The 547-nt window shown below is 58.1% G+C and overlaps 1 protein-coding gene across 1 annotated transcript in view; it reads right to left on the minus strand.

Moving 5' to 3' along the window:
- Positions 1-547, minus strand: part of EMH_0079110 (uncharacterized protein) — a gene marked incomplete at both ends in the record, with an annotated part of 3,444 nt that overhangs the window by 2,793 nt on the left and 104 nt on the right. The window contains one exon of the mRNA XM_013500101.1: positions 1-545. Within this exon, the coding sequence (XP_013355555.1) occupies positions 1-545 (545 nt within the window). The remainder of the gene's footprint in view (positions 546-547) is intronic.

Here is a 547-nt window from a genome sequence, read left to right on the forward strand (position 1 = left end):
TTCTTTTTCTGTCTCCTTTTCTGTCTCCTTTTCTGTCTCCTTTTCTTTCTCCTTCTTTTCTTTCTCTGCTTCTTTTGCTGCTCCCTTCTCTGCTCGCTTCCGCTGCCACGCAGCCAGCAGCTGTATAACAGCTCGCTGTGCTGCAGCAGCAGCAACTCTTATGATAGCCTCTTGCTGCTCCTCAATCTCTCCTGCTGCAGGTCCACTCCCCCCCGCCTCACCAGCAGCAGCAGCAGCAGGAGCAGCAGGAGCAGCAGCAGCAGCAGCAGCTGTATCTTCATAGCCTAGTAGGTGCAGCACAGCAGCAAATATCGCCCGCTGCACTGCAGCAACACGAGGATGAAAGCCTAAGAAACGTCTACATAGACGGGGGTCGCAGCACTGCCCCTGCAGCAGCCGCAGCAGCGACGGGCAGCAGTTCCCCTGCCACTCTCCTCCTTCTGCTGCTGCTGCTGCTGCTGCTCTTCCTGTCGTAGCAGCAGCAGCAGACATGCCGCGGAAGTGGATGCGCAGGCCGCCGGTCTGTGCTGGGGCTGCTGCTGCATGC

This window comes from Eimeria mitis, genomic scaffold (genome assembly GCF_000499745.2).
Source record: "Eimeria mitis Houghton genomic scaffold, Emh_scaff5002, whole genome shotgun sequence".
NCBI lineage: Eukaryota > Apicomplexa > Conoidasida > Eucoccidiorida > Eimeriidae > Eimeria > Eimeria mitis.